General features: G+C 43.9%; 2 protein-coding genes across 2 annotated transcripts; both read right to left on the bottom strand.

Annotated features, from left to right (window-relative positions):
• Positions 1-1,142: 1,142 nt before the first annotated feature.
• Positions 1,143-8,895, bottom strand: LOC143127107 (FERM, ARHGEF and pleckstrin domain-containing protein 1). Its single transcript, XM_076288412.1, has 12 exons — positions 8,770-8,895; positions 6,281-6,385; positions 5,312-5,354; positions 5,071-5,152; positions 4,854-4,951; positions 4,619-4,733; positions 4,189-4,336; positions 3,733-3,828; positions 3,254-3,417; positions 2,965-3,033; positions 2,559-2,634; positions 1,143-2,291 (listed from the first exon to the last, which is right to left on the bottom strand). The coding sequence occupies exons 1-12, from the start codon at positions 8,893-8,895 to the stop codon at positions 1,143-1,145; spliced, it is 2,271 nt and encodes a 756-aa protein (XP_076144527.1).
• Positions 8,896-10,431: 1,536 nt separating this feature from the next.
• cnpy3 (canopy FGF signaling regulator 3) lies at positions 10,432-16,720 on the bottom strand. Its single transcript, XM_076289477.1, has 6 exons — positions 16,505-16,720; positions 16,119-16,245; positions 15,690-15,786; positions 13,174-13,296; positions 12,738-12,855; positions 10,432-12,465 (listed from the first exon to the last, which is right to left on the bottom strand). Exons 1-6 carry the CDS (start codon positions 16,608-16,610, stop codon positions 12,215-12,217), a joined length of 822 nt encoding a protein of 273 aa, XP_076145592.1. The 5' UTR covers positions 16,611-16,720; the 3' UTR covers positions 10,432-12,214.
• Between the last annotated feature and the right edge of the window lie 366 nt (positions 16,721-17,086).

The raw sequence follows: 17,086 nt of genomic DNA, 5'->3' as shown, positions 1-17,086 counted from the left end.
TAAACAGCGCATTCAGTGTCCAGGATTTTTATTTTTATTTTCCTGGACAGACCATGAAAATCCTGGACAATCAGGAAAATCCTGGACAGGTGGCAACCCTACTACCACAGTGGAACAAAGCAAAACAACTCACAAAACAAAACACACAAGAAATCGTATCATTTTGGAACCGCTCCCTCCACACATCACTACATACAGTACACACACACACACACACACACACACACAAGCCATGGGGAGTCTCAGTTTTAACATCACACATAAATACACACTACCGGTAGATAAAGAAGATTGATGTAGCCTTCTGCTGTCTTGTGTCCGATTCACTTTTGACCTGAGATTAGGGGGCGTGAACCCGAGATGGTGAAAAAGTGAAGATGGCCGTATCTGGCTAAAGATAGGGGCAGCTACTGGACTGGATTTGAACATAGAATACACATTTACAATTTTCATCCACTGGCACATCTTACCGGTTGTTGCTCAGTCAAGAATTGTAAAATAAGAATGTTGAATTATTTTGATTTCATTTTTAAATTGGCTAACAGGTGTTCTTGGTATTGCAACTAGAAGTACCAAGAACACAGAATGCCTGTCTTCTAAGGCTCAGTCCACTGGCTTAAAATGAGGTTGACTGTATCATGAAAACAGCTACATAATGCCTCAGTGTTTTAGTCAGTGTCATACTCTCCTCATTCACCTCATCCATGAACACACAAACAACCATTACACATTGCAGTTCTGTGTACAAGTTTGGGAACCCCTGATCTTATGTTGCTATTTTCTGTCAACAAGTCTCTTCTTCTACATGGGTTGCATTTACTCATTTGTACTTCAAAAACAAAATGTCTGGGGTACCCAAACCTTGGCACACAACTGCCCATCCAACAACCATGACCCATTTGCAATATATTGATTATGAGAGATTTTCCTGCTTCATAGATACTATAGATATAACGTTTGGTGTCATAACTCAATCCCATTCCGTGTGTATTTGTGTGTGTGACAGTATCAAACTGTCAAATCAGAGGGTTGCTGTGAGTTCGGTCGAGGTTGCTGAGGTTGTATTCAGGCACCAGGCATGTGTACTGTCCAATGGCCTTGTGTGTGTAGCTTTGGCCTTCCAGCGTGAGCATCTGCTGAAGCTACAGCTTGATCTCCTTCACAGGCATGGGTCCGCACGGCCCTGCCCCGCCGTGACTGTACGAGTCCTCCTCCTCTTCCTCCTCTTCCTCCTCCTCCTCCTCCTCCTCCTCCTCCTCCTCCTCATCCAGCTGGAGGCTCCCTGAGGAGAAGCGCATGCGCGCCAGCGGAGCCGAACGTACCATCTTACCCACGGCGGGGTAGTAGTAGGGGCAGAAGTCGGAGTCAGAGTCGCTGTAGCTGCTCGTGCCCAGCACACACAGGGAGCTCGGCCGCTCGGGCAGCGGAGAGGAGCTGAGGGGCAGGTAGGTGGGCCGGGCGGGCAGCTGCTGTCGGGACAAGTGAGGGTAGTAGCCCAGGGGTCGGTACTCGGAGGCGTGGGCGGCAGTGGCAGCGGGCGCCAGCGGGTGGCGGGGGTCCACGTCGGGCTGGCTAGCAGAGCGGCGGGGCAGCCCTGTGTGGAAGGAGGAGTCGTCGCTGTAATGGCCCACCTCCAGCCGCCCCACCTCCAGCCGCCGGCCGGCGCCCATCCCCAGACGGCCCGCCGTCTCCGAGCGCAGCCTGGAGCGCGCCGATGCCGCCGCCGCCACCCCGAGCCTCGACGCCTGGATCCTCTGCTGCACCCGCTGGGCGGCGAAGGACGGGGAGGATTCTGGGTAGCAGCTGAGCGGCTGAGGCATGTACTCCATGGGGCCGGCGTGGACGGGTCGGACCATCGGGAGACGCTCCAGCGAGGCGGAAGAGCCGTGGGCCGGGGCGAGGTACGGGTGAGCGGCAGTGGCGGTCGCAGCGGCCAGCGGGAAGGTGGGCAGCACCGGGTGGAACTGCAGGTGGGGGCTGCTGGGATAGAGGAGGACCAGGTGCTGCTGGCCGCTGGGCGAGTGGCGTCGGCGTGGGCGCTGGCCGCCATGTCCCGCCCGGTGACGCTGCTGCGCCCCTCGACCACGCCGCTCCTGCCGCTCTGGCGCCGAGCGCGAGGTGACGCGCGACTTCGGGGACGACGGGTAGCGCTCCAGCGAGGGGTCGAGGGAGTGGTAGGGCGAGGAGCGGTCCACCAGGTCGGCTGAGCGACTGCGCTTGGAGGTGCCCGCCTCGTCAGGGTGCAGATGGCCCAGCGCAGGGTGAGGGAACGAGTGGGCCTCCTCATACAACTAGAGATGCACACACACACACACACACACACACACACACACACACACACACACAGACACACACATAACATACACACATAACACACACACAGAGAATGCACATACACAGATTGACACATACATATTGAGAGCAGTTTAAATCGTTATGCTATTTATCACAATTTTATCAATTTTATGTATTGATATGCTATGCTATGCACATGCTACTAGAACTACAGCACAGCCCCCAGCACAGTAACCAATGATTTCCTGTCCAGCGGGGCATACCTGTTTAGAGACCGCCGTGAGGATGTCTGGAGAGGATCTGCACTGTCGAGACCTGTAGTCAGATCTGGAGTACGGTCTGTGTGTTAAACAACACAAAACAACTCTCACAAATGCACACAAATCTAGAAACAAACACATCTTTGTCTGTACCAATACCAATCATATCCCTTTTTGATCAGTTTGATCAAATGTGTGTGTGTGTGTGTGTGTGTGTGTGTGTGTGTGTGTGTGTGTGTGTGTGTGTGTGTGTGTGTGTGTAATGTTTTCAAATTCTAATTTTCCCTTCTTGATGATGAAGTGCTGATCTATAAAAAAACAAATGTTTGCAATCATATTTTGGGTGTGAGGAATGTCATGGTGTACTTTTTCACACGTTGTCCAGATGTCCTCTCCTACATAGGCCTACCTCTCAGAGGACGCGTGCCGCGTGTCTCCGCCCTCAACACATTCAAGCAGCTGTTTCTGTGTTCGGCCACTGCAAATACACAGGACACACACTACTTGCAATTAATTATCTGTAATTCATCTGTATTACACTCTTCATTGTGTCTGAAACATATTTGGCTGATTTGAGTTTATCAACAGAACAAACATTCAAAAGGATATTCTTCAATTTATCCAGCCTTATAATAATTAACATATGATTCTCAGTGAAAGTAGCAATATGCTCCAGTGAGCTCTCTGATTGGTCCAACCTGAATCTGAAGCTGGAGCCTTTGCTGGAGAGGAGGGACTTCTTCTGTGACTGGGGCTCCTCGGTCAGTCGGAAGAAAGCGTGATACTCCACACACATTTTCCAAAAGGCCTTGCTCACATCCCGGCTAGCCATTGCAAACTCCACCGTGTCTTTTCGTGAGGGCTGGATACAGACACACACACACACACACACACACACACACACACACACACACACACACACACACACACACACACACACAAACACACACACACACACACACACACACACACACACACACACACACACACACACACAGTAAAATGTTCAAATGTCCAACAACAGCATATGCCTACAACAACTACAACATATCTCACTCTCACTCACTCTCTCTCTCTCTGACTTATTTCTCTCTCTCTTTCTTTCCCTCTCTTTTTCTTTCTTTCACTCTATCTCTCTCTCTCTGTTCCCCTCCATTCCTTGTTGGAACTTTCTTACCACCACTTTAGCATGCAGCTTTATTAAGAAGTGTTTCCTCTTGAAGCTCAGCTTACGAATCTTCGCCCAGCTGAAGGTGTTTATCTTGGTGTTGCCCTGATGAGAACACAAAGATCACTCAAATCTCAAACATTACGTTGCACATCATATGCTTATTTTAGCCTCATCTATTCTTATTCCCAACCACATTCTGGTTGGCCAGGAAGAGACCACAACAGAACACATCCCACAGATAACAATAGTCTCTGTTAAACATCAATCAAAAACTACAATGTTCCAACAGAGTCTCTGGGTGTTGGACCAGTGCAGTTTGTCTAGCTTTAATGCTTTTACTGTAGCCTACATACACTATGATATTTATTTATTTTAGGCATTTACCACCATCACCATACTTAATGGAAAGACAGCATGGGTGGCTCTTAAATAGCTCCGTCAGATGTTAGATATCTGGTGTACCTGGAAGACCAGCACGCCCAGGTGTGTGACCGCGAGGTTGATTCTCATGCCCTCTCCGTCGTGGGCAGGGTGAGGCCGGATGCCGTACATGTCCAGCTTACGCGCCACCTCCAGCAGATGCACGTCTGACTGGGCCGGAGTGTGGCCTCTGCAGAGGGAGAGATGGTATGAGTGAGTGTGAGGGGACAAAAAGAGATTTAGTGAGTGAGAGAGAGAGAGAGAGAGAGAGAGAGAGAGAGAGAGAGAGAGAGATATATGGAGGAAAGGTATCAATGTGGAGTGTAAGTTTGGCTATACGTTTCTGCTGGGGACAGGAAACACTAGGGAACAAGGTAAGAATCAAACTTTGTGTGTGTGTGTGTGTGTGTGTGTGTGTGTGTGTGTCTGTGGGTGTGAACGTGGGTGGGTGAGTGCACGTGTGATTCTGTGCCTGTGTCTCTTGTGGAGGCGCATGATCTTGTGGTCCAGGTACTCCTGATTTGGAATGTACTTCTTATTCTCAAGGTGATGAGCATCCAGCTCTTCATCATAGTCCCCTAACTCTGCTACAGAGAGAGAGAGAGAGAGAGAGAGAAGGAAGATATGAAGATAGGAAGAGAGGGAGAAATTAAAGAGAGCTAGAGCACAGTCATGTTGAGTGCAGTGCAGTGCAGTATGAGACTCACACTGTAGTATATGAGAGACCATGAGGGTAGCGCTGTTGTCATTGCATGTCAGGCTGCCGTTGGACAAGTCCTGTTTCACCTGGAGGGCAAACAAATACCTAAAGACAACAAAAACACACAAACATTACTGTGCAGAACAAACCTTACTTTGCATCTCAACACTTCAGCCATGATTGTCTGGCTGTAATAATGTATAAACATGAACAATCACACACACCTCGTCAATCCTCTCTGTAGCTGTCCTGGGTCTGGGGGAAAAAACTTGACGATGAAGCGGAAGGCCAGATCACTGGAATCCTCTAGAGCGAGAGCAGAGAAGGGTGATGGAACAGCAGCAAGATCAACAGCCTCAAATCTTTTTATTTGTTTCTCTCATGCAACAAAAGTATATTATATTATATATTATATATATTAAAGTACACACACACAGCATATTGCACACATTTGGGGAAACTTACTTCTGATCTGTTTTGATAAGGGCTTGAGTAGCTCCAGCCAAACCTGTATTTAAAAAATCACATACATTGGACGCCACATTTAGAGGCATATGAGCTTCATCATCTCCATCAAACTACAGTAAAATCTTTCTATTAAGTGAACTTGCTAAAGCTAAAGTAGCAGTTAAAGCTAAAGTACAGTTTTTCTGACCTTTAACCAATCAAACATAATTGATGTTTTTTTTTCTATATAAAAAGGAACCCATCAGCAAGTTTCTGATCTGGTGTTTTGGAAATTTCAGACCAGCCTCATCTGGTCACTCGCTTCAGTATAGAAATGTATTTCTTTAACAAGAGCTCAACTGTACTGTTCATACTTAACTCTCAGAGTTCCAGTGAATGTTTTATATCAAATCTAGCACCAGCACTGTCTGCAACAAATCATGACACAAACTCTCACTCCTCCAGGGTACTACTACACCGACAGATAAGGTACAGGGAACACAAGTCCTGTCTTTACTCTCATGACCTTGTGAGGGAGGTCACAGCCAATCAGATTGCAGAATTCTGGGAGCCAATGAGATTGCAGGATTCTGGGAGCCAATCAGAATGCAGGATTCCCACAGCCAATCAGATTGCAAGATTCTGAGAGACAATGAGATTGCAGGATTCTGGGAGCCAATCAGATTGCAGGATTTGGGGAGCCAATCAGAATGCAGGGTTCCCACAGCCAATCAGATTGCAGGATTCTTAGAGCCAATCACATTGCGGGATCAATCAGATCACCTGGGCGGGCTTTATACAATGATGAACAGATGAGCAACGGATTGCCTAAATCAGTAAGTCAGAGATTTGAGACTATATTGTCCATGTGTTTTAATGCATTTTTCATTTAAAAAACATGGGAAGTGCCCTTTTTTCACTTGAGCCCCTGCCCCTTCCAAATGTCTGTGCAAGTCCCTGGTCAGGGGTCACATGTGCATTACTCACATAGGTACCAGTGTGGTGACGGAACTCCAGCCCAAAGTACTCCTTCTCCAGCAGCTTCAGGTGCCCGCACACTTTGTTGAAAAAATCCCCACCCAATATCCTATGCTGAAGACATAGACAGATGAGAGAAATGACAGATCATCAGTTTGTGGGACACGTGCAGATGCAAGAGTGGTCAAAATTGACCATCAATTACAACAGACTTCCCTTAACATACTTTATGTAATTTAACTGGATGTCCTGTCCACAAAAGTCAGCAAGTATTTGACTATAGTAAATCTCAGTAAAGATTCTGGTTGTCATGAGTTATGAGAAAAGGAATATACTGTAAGCATGTATTAAGGTGAAGAAAACCTTGCTGAGATTTCTGAAATCTTTGTTTGAGAAAGAATTTGAGAATGAACATTTTCCATGTGTGAGAATTTTTTTTATGATGTGGATATCTTGCCCATCACAGACGTGCCATTAAGACGACACAGGCCAGTAGAAAGCCCCAATCTAAATCTAAACATCAGTTACAATGATACTGAAGTTGTAAAATATCTCCACAAAAATTCACAACACAGAAAATGTTTGCACAAGCCCGCTAAAGACTCAAATATGATGTATATTGTCTTGCACTTCATGAGAATATATTTAAAACAGTGAAGTGAATAGCTTATCATGTCAAGCACTCCCCTTAAGCCTTTAATAACAGTGTGTGTGTGTGTGTGTGTGTGTGTGTGTGTGTGTGTGTGTGTGTGTGTGTGTGTGTGTGTGTGTGTGTGTGTGCGCGCGCATGTGTGTGTGTGTGCGTGTGTGTGTGTGTGTGTGTGTTTTTTTGCCTGCGTGTTTCCTGGTGCATATGTCAGTGTTTGTGTGGTGTGTGTGTTCGTGTGTTTTTATGTGTGTACGAGGTTGAACACTATGTTTACCACACCAGCTGGGCAGAGAACATCCTTATTATGCTGTCAGAGATGGAGAGAAGGCAAGGATGAGCTAAAGAGGGAAAACGAGCTGGGAACGAGAGCAGCCCCAGAGAACACAGGGGAGAACAGAAAGCAGTGTGGACATGATGCACAACCTGTAATCATCATGCGTTTCCATGACACTAAAGAGAGTAAGGGAGCGACACAGAGACAGAGACCTTGCATCTAGCAGCAATAGGTTGCAATCCATAAAGAGGTTGTTTTGGGTTAACTAATTCACTATTTATTTATTTACCTGTTAATTTATCTGCATGTCTGCTTGCCTTGCCAGAAATGCATGTTTTTTTTTTTATTTTGATTTATTTATTTGTTCATTTATTTAATTTTTCAGTTTCTGCCATTTCAGTCTTCTCTGGCTAAATCATGATTTTATTTCTCGGTGTGACTGCCTCTCCACTCCTCTTTTCTGGCCCTCTCATCCCTTCTTCTCTCCGTCTTTTCCCTCCCTATCTGTGTTAATTGATTCTTTTGCCCAAGGCTATGAAGGCGGAATGGAGTTCACATTCAGAGCCACCCCGTACGTCACAGAGACCGTAGCTCCGACACAACCCAAAATCCAAAAACACTAATTCTCTCAGCTTTTCGAACAGCTTTCATAACATCTTTCTGGTAATCTTCAGCCCAGAAACACAGACATACATTAACCCCTCTACTCTCCCTTCCTCTCTGTCCCTCCTCTCATTCTCTCTCTCTTTCCCTCTTGCCCTCCATTCTGGGGAGAGGCCCCCGGGCCGTAAGGGCATCTCCTGGGTAGGCCATTGTCGGAGATTGAGCTTGTAGATAATGGGGCTTGTAATCCTACTACTTTATAAAGAAAACACAGCTGAGCTGCTAGCCAGCACACAGCCTTCATCTCTCCATATTCCATGTCACTACTTCCTTCTCTCTTTCATTCCATATCTTTCCTTTTCCCTCTCTGGCTCTTGCTTACTGTCTCCCTTCTCTATCCCTCCTTCTCTCTTTCTGTCATTCTGTTCTCCCATCTTCACTTCTATCTATTCCATTTCTCTCTCTCTTTCTCTCTCTCAGACACACACACACACACACACACATCACTCTGACATACGCTCCTCTGAAGCATCTCACTCACTCTCACAGGGACAGAGCCTGAGGGTGTGAGTACTGTGAGTGGACTCAGAGCAGAAACCCTGTAATCCCATTATATCTTGAATAGACTCCTCTGGCAATGTTGCCTTTCACCATACAGTTCAGTGAGCCTTTCCATGACCCCAATAATATTTAAAATAAGTCCTCAAATGGCTATATGGCATACACGAATGTAAATTATAGCTATAAGGAACACATTCTGTATGTTATAGTGAGGGTTTTGTAAATAGGTTCATATAGGCTAAATGACTGCTTTGCCTACATATTTGAAACTTCAGGAGGTCAAATATAGGTTAACCATTGCCCTATGGTTCAATTTAGTCTAGCTACAGCAAAACATCTTGGAAAAGTCAATTAAACTCAAGTAATCCATAGTTTATATGAATTAATTAATTCAATGCCTTTTTCATTTACCTCAACCTCGAAAAAGCATTCGCTGCCGTCCAGGAAGATGACGCGTATCCTCAGCTTGCCTTCTTGCTTTCGCGCACTGCTGCTTTTGGTTGGCGTCTTCCTCAATAACTCGAATTTGTCGCCCATTGTATGCCGGTCCTCAGTTTACTAACATAATTCTTCATTGAGAGAAGAAACCATGTAAAAATCACTTGTAAACACTTGTAAACTCTGTACCGTAAATTGTTAGCTTCTGTTTGGGTGCGTCTCCTTCCCAACAGAAAAAAAACATGTACAACTTTAACGTGCACAACTTTAACATGCCACGCAAGAATGCAATTATATTATTGATGGTCATTATTCATTGAAATGGAAAACCATTAAAGAACATAGAAAGCTCATACAAACATACCATCATTAGTTAACATCAAATTATTCTTCAGGGAATTTCAATAATATTAGCCTTTCCAAAAGTGTAAAGTGGGTCTATTGCTCCCTTGTCTTACCTCCTTTTGGAAATAAATTAATGTCCACTGATTCTTCCAGGGCATGAATCCCCCCCTGCGAACTGCAATATGCCGGTGACAGGCAGGCACCCTGCGCGCATCATTCCAGTCAAGCGCATCACAGCATCATTTACGTCTCCAGCGGCCCCCGCAACTGAGTTGCGCGCCACGGGTGCGTGTGCAATTTGGACGTCTCTTTAGTGATAATCACAACCCAGCTAGATATTTTGTGAAAAACTAAAGGTAACGAAAATAAAACCATAGGATATCTAGCGTCTGTGTGCATAAAGAAAAAAGGCCAAAATAACACAAAGTTGGTTCAAAAAAGTTGATACAAATAGGAAAAACATGGGAGCAAAATAGTCTATGTGCTTTTAAACAAAAACGAAAAGTTTGGTTAAAGCATCATTAAAACTGAGGTTTTATCAGAGAAACTCTTCCAAAAGTTTCAAAAGTGAGTCTGCGTGTTTCAAGCCTGGTTTACAAACGATGCTGCCACCATGTGGTGAATGACAGAACTCACACTCCTGAAGTAAAGTGTTGTTTGGCTGGAATATTGCAGCTTGATTCAAGCTACTTTGTTTCTCTTTTGAGTTGACATTGATTTGAATTTGATGAATTTTTACAAAAAATGCAATAGATTAGAATCACAAATTTCACCTTGAAGACCATGCCAAATAACTGGCGTAAACCTCATAACACAATTGCTTTCGGTCCCATCAACCACATAGGATATTGATTTGAAGTATGGTTTCATGTGGAATTCTACTGAAGCTATCAGAATGACCTCACATAACCACAGAAATGTCAAAAAGACTCACTGCCTATTAGTAAAGAAGTGGTTTAGTGAGAAAGTATGTGGTGAACCTCCTAACCTCTGCTGTTAGAGAATGTGTTTGTGTTGTATGTATGCTGCTGAGACCTTGAATTTCCCCTGGGGATCAATAAAGTATCTATCTATCTATCTATCTATCTAACGGAACACCTCCGCCATATTACTTCATTAGACTGAATCCATAGAACTCTTCTGTTAGATGATTAATCACATACTTTGAGTTAATTGTATCTGGAATACTCTCCAGATTAGCCTATTGTCATGTACAACAGCATTACAAACACACCACCGTACAGCCCAAGGGACACTCCGTGCAACATCATGAAGACAACAGAGACAGTCTACAATAGCAGGACTTTATTGCAAGCTCCACTGGAAGATGTCTAACAAGCGGCTGCCAGATCGCCCTTCCAGCCCTGAACACGCCTCCTCTTCACACTGCAGCACAGTTGACGTACAGCAGGCCCACATTCACTCTGCTGCTGCATAGGCCAGTGCAAACGTGAAACAAACAAACAAATTAACAAACAAGCAAATGCAAAGAATTTGCAAATCATATAAATAAAGCAAAGAAATTAACTGCACACATTTACCTTCATTCACTCATGATCAATAAAAAATAAGAAACAAATCGCAAATGCATAAAACACGTATTGATGGTCCACACCCTACACCTAACCATTGTTTCCTCTTTAAACATACAGCATTATAGGTTCCCCAAATCAGTAGTTAAAATACTAAAATAAACAGCAAGTAGAAGGAAATAAGAACAGGACCATATTTGAGGCACACTACCTCAAGAAAGCGAAGATGATGGAAAGGTATTCAGGCAAGAGCATGGAAAGGTTTGTAACACTATATCACAATATGTATCACTACAGTTTACACTGGTGATTTGCACCCTGCCATGTAAACTGCATACTATGGGTTAAAAAACAACACCATGGGGAGGATAGTCATTGGAATGCACTTGACCTCATAATGTACTGGAATGGCTTCTTACTTAATAATAATAATGCTACTAAAAATACTACAATCAGGTTGCACAGTCCTTCACTTCACAGAGGTTGCCAAGCACCCTGAGCTGGAGATTATAACCAGATTTTCATTTCAAATCCAACAGCTCAGTCCACATTTCCCAATGGTGTTCTGAACAGTAACCCACTACACATACTGAAAGTAGGCAAACAGCTTAAGGTTAATACAACTCAATGGGTATGTCATGGAGACAAGTTGAAATTATGTTAGTTACAGGCTACAGTATACTTAAAAGAACATGCTAAAAGAAACAGAGCAATTGGGAAGTAACTAAAGAAAACAATTTCAATATAATCTCATTTTAAAGATAAATAAAATGCCCCTCAACTGTGGTCTACCCAAACAGCCCAAGACTAAAATTCTCATAATCTGTCATGAAAAAGGACATTTCAGGAGTAACACAAATGAACACACACACTAAGCACTGGAAAGGCCTCTGTCAGCACAACACTGACCAATCACCACTCTCATAACCGTGGCGTTTTTCATCTGCAGCCCGATGAGCCCCGGACATACCGGCCAGCTTTAGGAGACAGCTCCTGCGAGGTGCCTCTCATGCTGTTTAATCAGAGTTATATTTAGACCTCATCTCCCTCCTGTAACAATGCAGAAGGGTAGGAATGATTGTGGGAATGGAGGTAGAATGAGACAGAAAAGAGAGAGAGAGAGAGAGAAAAAGAGAGAAAGAGAGAGAGAGAACAGGAAATGTAAAGGACACATACATTGAAACAAAGGCTCAGTGGATTGAATAAAGCTTTGTGAAGCAGTGTTTTCACACAAACATACAAACATAGAAAAGAGTCAGTGTGGCATGGAGGGCAGAGGACTGGCTCTCCCGGGGACCGTCCGGCCAGTGAGCGAGGGAGGGACCATGGCATGTCTGAATTATACTTCACACTGCTATCCCTCCCCCTGATATACACACACACTCACACACACACGCATACGTACGCATACACACATGTGCATTCACACACAAATGCACGCGGACGTACAACACCAGCAATGCATGGTACCCTAGTCAGGATGTGGTTACAGACATGGTGTCACATCTACCACCTTCCCCCCTCTCCCTCGGCTCCATTCTTCAGAGTTCCGTCTTCTCGCCGTGCAGATTCTTCTTCTTCTGGATCTTCTCGTCCACAGAGCCGTCTTTGCCAGCACTGCTCTTCCCTTTGCCCTTCCCCTGCTCTGTCATGGACTTCTTTTTCTTCTTCACCTTCTTCTTGCTCTGTCCATCCTCGCCGTCCTTGCTCTTGCCCTTCTTCTTCTTTTTTTTCTTCTTCTCTGGCAAGGCAGCAGAGTCTCCCTTCTTCTTCCACTGTTCATTCAGACAAGCTGGGATGGGATCATTGTTAGTGTTAAATTTAGAGGTTCTGTTAGCGTTACATTACTGTACATTTGATGGGTTGAGCACAATATATTACTTCTTCAGCTCACATGGTGTCATGATATACATGACATAGTTATATCTTAGTTTAAATGCCTACAGTACCTATTAGCAGATCTACAATCCAATTGCATATCGCAAGGACATAGTTGCATTATTGCATTGCAATAGTGTGTGTGTGTGTGTGTGTGTGTGTGTGTGTGTGTGTGTGCCGTTGTACCTTGATCCTGTCCCTTCAAAACGTGTTTCTCACAGAGGTAAGTGGTGAGATCTTCCTCCTGAGTTCCCTTATACCAGTCTTCAATGACCTCCTCATATTTCTCTATCATTGTATCACACTACCACACACACACACACACACACACACATACACACACAAACACACACACACACACACACACACACAGAAAAATCACATTGTATTATACACATGCCACTGCATTCCATATTTGGTAAAATTACATAATACGTTTAGCTTGAAGCATCCAGACTTTAGGTCTTTTTACTAACTCTGTAGAAGGTAAAAACACACCTACACAAATACATGCACCCTCACAACTAACACACTGATAATAACACTAAAAAGTGAATGTATTAGTTTGCACTAATATACAGTACATTTGAATGCACACAGACACACAGAGAGCTGGGCCTACCTGTTTCTTGAGGTCAGCGACCTCGGCACTGGTCTCATTCCACAGCTCGTAAGGAATGTCCATCACCACCTTCACGCCCTTGTGTACCAGGTTATGCAGCGTGGAGAAGGTCTCAGACATCCCCTGCAAACACAAATAAAAGAGCCACAGTTGTGAGACAAGACGTGAGTACAGAGACTAATGCTGAAGCACAATGAGACTTCTTGATTTCTCAACCAACTAAAGAATTTCCCACTAGCTCCAGCTGATCTAAGTGTGATTCCCAAAGGCCTTTTGAAGTGCACCGCGCGGCTGTGTGGGACTACACTTCACACCACATAGGTTACAGATGAATACACACTTTAACACTTTGTAGAGCACAGTTGTACAGCATTTCTCTATAGAGGCATAGCACAGTGCACTAAATATACACTATGATTTATACACTTGATTCCTTGAATTTCCCCTTGGGGATCAATAAAATATCTATCTATCTATCTATCTATCTATCTATCTATCTATCTATCTACCACAAGGGAGCACTATTTGTTGACCTCTGCTACTGCCAGTGCTATACAGGAGCAAATGCACCGACCCACAATGCACCATGTAGCCAAAGCATACAAGAATGCACACATGAGCGCATGCTGGGGCAGGGGGCAGACCCGATACTCCAGGAACACACAACACGCATTGTTTCAGCAGCGCTCGACCAGTCAGGCAAGCTCAGCTGTTTACTCTTCCTAGCAACCTGGACACAACATTCCTGACAGAAGACCGGACAGGTATGCAAGAGAATAACAAAGCAGTGTTCCTGAATCACACTCCCGGCGATCCCAAGCGATCTGTGTTGTCAGACGTCTCTCTGCACTGTGACAGCAGTGTGAGCTCATGAAGTAGTTATGTGGCCTTTGGTTGTCTCAGTTAGAGGCTTTCAGTCAATCAAGACACACTGAACACGGAGCTGTGGGGCACGGAGACTGTGCAAATAGACACACTGCCTTCAAGGTGTGTGTGCGTGTGTGTGTGTGTGTGTGTGTGTGTGTGTGTGTGTGTGTGTGTGTGTTTGTGTGGGTGTGTGTGTGAGTGAGTGAGTGAATGTGCTCTGCATCCAAACTGGAGTGTCACTGGAGTGGGTGCGATCTGACTCAGAGGACATTATAACTGACCCTCTCACTACCGTCAAGGAAACAGCCACATATTTCCTGAATTTCCCCTTGGGGATCAATAAAGTATCTATCTATCTATCTATATGGTGGTCACAGCCACCTGCTAACATCTGCTGGTGCCCGGCGAACTCTTATGGACTTACACCAACCTCAACAACAGCAACACTGGACTGGACTGAAACTGAAGGGAAAACTTGCATGTCTTCCCTTTGCTGATCACTCTGTGTCTCACTCATTCCTTAAGAACATGGCATTCAATGAGGACATTTTCACATTTACAGTAAAAGCCAGATTACAAGTATTTCCTACTAGACTCAACTTCTCTATCTGGTTTCCCCCAACCCAGGTCCCTCATTGCTTGCATCACATCTCAGAACATATCACCGAAACACTGTCACACACCTTAAATGGCTGCCATGCTTACAAAGAAATGCACATAGCACATCATGACAATAATTACTTCTTAATATTTAGTTATAATTAATGAGTCCAGTGAGGTGTTCATTTTGGAGGTAGGCTGCAACTTTGATTCTAGCATGGAGGAGGCTTTCTACACCAAGGTAGTTAAATGCCATCCACTCCTAAACACCATCTCAGAGCTAGGCTATAGGTGCAGACTACTTGTTTTCATATTTGGTAGCCTAGGACACACACACACAGGGGTGCGTTTCCCAAAAGCATAGTTGCTAACTAAGTTAACCACCTCGTAAGGAATATTAACTAAGTTAGCAACTTTGTTGGTTGCAACGCAATTTCCCATTGCCAACCAACTAAGTTACAGTAACAGGTTAGCAACTATGCTTTTGGGAAACACACCCCAGGTTGGTAGTAAGAGGGCTGCAGCAGCTTGGGATGGCCAAAAAGAGAGCTAAATGGCTTGCCACGTTGCTACTTATACCCTTAAGAACTGAGTATAATGCTTATTGAGTGATATTGTGAAGACCTGCTGCATGCCACTGGTCCATGAGTTTGTGTATGTATTCAACTGCATCTTTAATATTTGTGTTCCTGTACCATTTTCTTCATGTGGACATAAATAAATGGTTCAAATGTGTAATTACAGATAAATATGAGGGGCGGTAAAGGGAGGATGTGAGAACTGAAAAGCATACAGGACAACATAAGAGGAAGTCAAAAGAAGAAGTGTTTAGTATGCACTACACATGAGTTGAGATTGAGCAGACTACATGTCAGATAATCAAATAAGAAAATGTTGCATGTGCAAAGTACTGCTTGCTATATGTTCAACTTCACTTTAGTAGGCTACTCAGCAGGTCTCTGGTGGGCATAGCACAACTGGGCCTTAGGCCTCCTGGTCTCACATTCAACACCTGTGTGCGGTAACATCTGGTGTGTAGCCGACTGTACCTTGGCAAAGCGGTTGCTTCCTGTCCTCTCCTTGTGCAGATTATACTCCAGCAGCCTCTTGCACACATTCTCCACCACTTCGATGAAGCGTATGTCACTGGGGAAGGACAGAGGTAGTGAGCAATATAAGGAACTGAAAGTGCACTACACTGTCTGTACAATGTTTTACTTAAAAAGACAGCTATACTAAATATACTACTAATATATTACTAATATATTATTATGCATGATCAGGTTTCAGAGGTATTTCCTCTGATTATAATAAACATAAACAAAAGTAATATCTCAGATCTCAGACAAAAACAAAAAACAAAACATGTTTACTGACAGATAAATGGATAGGCCTAACGTTACTGCTCTCTGATACTTTATCTAAGACAATGGGACACTGATTCTCCTGGTAGTACAATAAATATCACACTGACTTACGATTTCACATATTTGATTGGAGCGGACCCCTTGCCGTCTATGAAGCGGTAGTTGGTGTCGATCACTTCTTTTGTCTTCCCAGTTTCGTCAAATGCAGACTTCATTTCGATGCTTACAAATTTACATACTAAGAAAATTGAACTGGATTATTATTATGGTATCTATGACAGCACAGTAATTTACTTGGCGTGATGCAAGACCTGATAGCTTGCGCTGTTACACTGAACAGCAAGTAGCGGTACGTGGACAGTTATTGCTATAATAATAGGCTATACACTGGGTTCGTTATGTACACAGTTATCTTAATCAAATGCAAATAGATTAGTAAAGAGCATAATAACTGATAACTAACACGCAATTGAAAGAGCCAAACTGAGTAGGCTTACCTTCACATTTATTTGGGAGATTCACCCATTCGCCATCCTCGCCTTTTTTGACTGCATTAGAAACTACAGACAGAGCGCACAACACCATATATATCAAAAGGTCCATGTGGCCTATATTCTTTAAAGATTACATTAACTACAATTGCTCTGCAGACCACCTAGGCTACAATCTGATTTTTTTTAACAGCAATGTACAGGGAGCACGGTAATTGTGAAAACGGCAGCAAATTTTAGCAGAGGAGGATATTATTACCGCCGGACATTTCAAAATAAAAGGTCCAAAATTGCGAAGACGACCCACGAGTGCTAGATAGCCTAGGCCTATTCTAGAAGAGACAGGCAGAAGTAGGCTAGTAGATTAAGTAAAAGCCAGAACATAATATAGCCTATATTTTTAATAGATTGTTAAAACATAATTTATTGTGTAAATCAGATTTTGTAGGCCTACAAGAATGTAGGCCTAATGCTGCTATTAGGCCTATCCATGTATTGCACCTTTGTATTGTAATGGGTGTTCCCATAGAGAATAATTCACAGACATTTCAGAAATTAGCCTATCTGATAATGTTATGTCGATTGCTC

Source organism: Alosa pseudoharengus, unplaced genomic scaffold (genome assembly GCF_046254945.1).
Source record: "Alosa pseudoharengus isolate Yale_2024_CS ecotype anadromous, Long Island Sound unplaced genomic scaffold, YU_APseudo_1.1 YU_APseudo_1.1_scf_17, whole genome shotgun sequence".
NCBI lineage: Eukaryota > Metazoa > Chordata > Actinopteri > Clupeiformes > Clupeidae > Alosa > Alosa pseudoharengus.
This window is presented reverse-complemented; position numbering and strand designations above follow the sequence as displayed.